We start from the raw sequence: 2,259 nt of genomic DNA, 5'->3' as shown, positions 1-2,259 counted from the left end.
CGGGGTGGGGGGTGGGGGATTGTCCATGCCCTGCCACCAGCCTGCATCTCTGCCCTTGGAGGTACTGGGTGCAGCTAGTGCTGGGGTTTACACTGACCGAGTGACTAAAGTGCTGGCCGGACACAGAATCCAAGTCAGGGGAGTGTGTGGGGGGGGGAGTGGGGAGCAGACGTGGGAGCCCTGGGTCCTTCGAGTGCATGGGCATGGGGGCTGTGCTCACTTACCTCGGCTTGGTGGAGCCCCAGGGGGTGGGAAATGAATGTTTGCTGTCAGAATAGGAGTGAGATGCCAAGTGTTGGGAGGGTCCTCCCCGCCTGTAGGTCCCACGTACCCCGGTGCCCCTCAGGGCTGGCCCAGCAGGTGGTTCTGGTCCTCCTGTCCTTCCTCCCCCTGGGACTGGAGGGCGGGAAGGCCTGCAAAGCTCCAGCCCTGCCCCTGAGGGGCTGTTTCAGCCCAGTGTCTGCCCCCAGGACACACTGAGGCCCGGCTGGCGGGCGGCGAGCACCCCTGTGCTGGGCGCCTGGAGGTGAGGCGTGGCCTGACCTGGGGGACTGTCTGCGATGAGGACCTGGACCAGGCCACAGCCCACGTGGTGTGTCGGGAGCTGCAGTGTGGCATGGCCGCGTCCACACCCCCGGGCGCACACTTCGGCCAGGGCTCTGGGTCCGTGTGGACGGAGGCCTTCCGCTGTGCGGGCAATGAGTCCCTGCTGTTCCACTGCCCTCGGGCGCCTGGGCACCAGTGTGGGCACAGCCAGGACGCCGGGCTCAGGTGCTCGGGGGAAAGTAAGTTTTTATGTGATTGTAAGGGGAATTGTCTCTTATTTTCCTTTTGGATTGTTTGTTGCCAGTCTATAGCAATACCACTAAAGTTTGTATGTTGATCCTGTACCCTCAACTTCCCTGAACGTATTAGCTTTAATCGTTCAATGTGGAGTCGGTAGGATTTTCTGTATAGATCATGTCTTTCAGGCCCTGATCACTATGAACCTCAGCAGATAGGTTTATTCCTCCTCTCCAACCTGAATGCCTTTTACGTCTTTTCTTGCCTAATTGTTCTGGCTGGAACTTTCAAGATCATGTGGAACAGCAGTGGTGAGAGGAGTGCTGACCTGGGGTGAGGGGGAGGGGGGAGTTTTCAGCTTCTCACCATTGAGTATGTTAGCTGCGGGTTTTTCATAAACGCCCTTCATCATGCTGAGGAATGTTCCCTTCTTTTCCTAGTTCATTGAGTGTTTTTATCATGAGAATCTGTTGGATTTTGTCAGATGCTTTTTCTGCATCAACTGAGATGCTCATGCTTTGTTTAGTTTTTTAAAAAATACGTTTTTATTGATTTTTAGAGAGAAGGGAGAGGGAGAGAGAGAAACATTGATGAGAGAGAAACATCGATTGGCTGCCTCCTTCACGCCCCACACTGGGGATCAGGCCTACAACCCAGGTATGTGCCCTGTCCCGGAATCAATGGGAACCTCCTGGTTCATAGGGAGATGCTCAACCGCTGAGCCACACCAGCCAGGCTCCATTCATTTTATTTTTAAAGCCAATAAATTCTCTTTAGTTCCTTTTAAAATAATTGATATCTCTTTATTGAAATTCCCTATATCATGAGATATCATTAAACTGGTTGTCTTCAGCTCTTTGATCACATTTTAGACACTTATTTAAGGTCTTAAACTAAATCATTTAAGTATAATGATTTAGTTTCCTCAGGGACAGTTTCTGTGTGTTTTTCCATGTGACTGTGTCATAGTTTCTTGATACTTTGCATGAAGGAGACATTGCTGAATTACTAGAGTATGGTTACTTTAAAAATCAGGCTCTCCCACCCACTGTTTGTTGCTGCTAATTGCTGTGGGTCATAGTTGTTTGTTAAGTGACTTTTTACACTCTTTGTGTAAAGACTCTACTCTTTCTCGTGTGTGACCAATGAGGTCTCTTTTTATTTTATTTTATTTTTTTGTTATCTTAGTGGTGATAGCAATTGGACAGAGATTTTCTTAAATGCAAAACAAACAAATAAAACAAAATTCGTCCGGTCTTTGCATATTCGCTCTTCGTTGGAGCATAGCTTCAAGGCTGGGGCAGGCCATTTTTTCAACTCTGCCTTAGCATTCCTTCCTGCCTGCCAGAGCCAGACTTGCCAAGGTTTTGCTTCATTAAGTGTTTCTTAGCTGTAAGTTTTTGATTAGATACTAGAGTTTTCAAAAAAGTTGGTTATGACAGTTTTACAAGCTTAAACATTATTTATTTGTGTTTC

General features: G+C 48.6%; 1 protein-coding gene across 1 annotated transcript in view; it reads left to right on the top strand.

The window, feature by feature from the left end:
* The first annotated feature begins 527 nt into the window (after positions 1-527).
* LOC102760593 (cytochrome P450 2E1) overlaps positions 528-2,259 on the top strand; it is a 32,652-nt gene continuing 30,920 nt past the window's right edge. Inside the window, exon 1 of the mRNA XM_015572715.1 lies at positions 528-645. Within this exon, the coding sequence (XP_015428201.1) occupies positions 561-645 (85 nt within the window). The 5' untranslated portion in view covers positions 528-560. The remainder of the gene's footprint in view (positions 646-2,259) is intronic.

This window comes from Myotis davidii, unplaced genomic scaffold, assembly GCF_000327345.1.
Source record: "Myotis davidii unplaced genomic scaffold, ASM32734v1 scaffold72, whole genome shotgun sequence".
In the NCBI taxonomy this organism is placed as follows: Eukaryota; Metazoa; Chordata; class Mammalia; order Chiroptera; family Vespertilionidae; genus Myotis; species Myotis davidii.
Note: the sequence above shows the minus strand (reverse complement) of the source record. Positions and strands in the feature narration are given on the sequence as shown.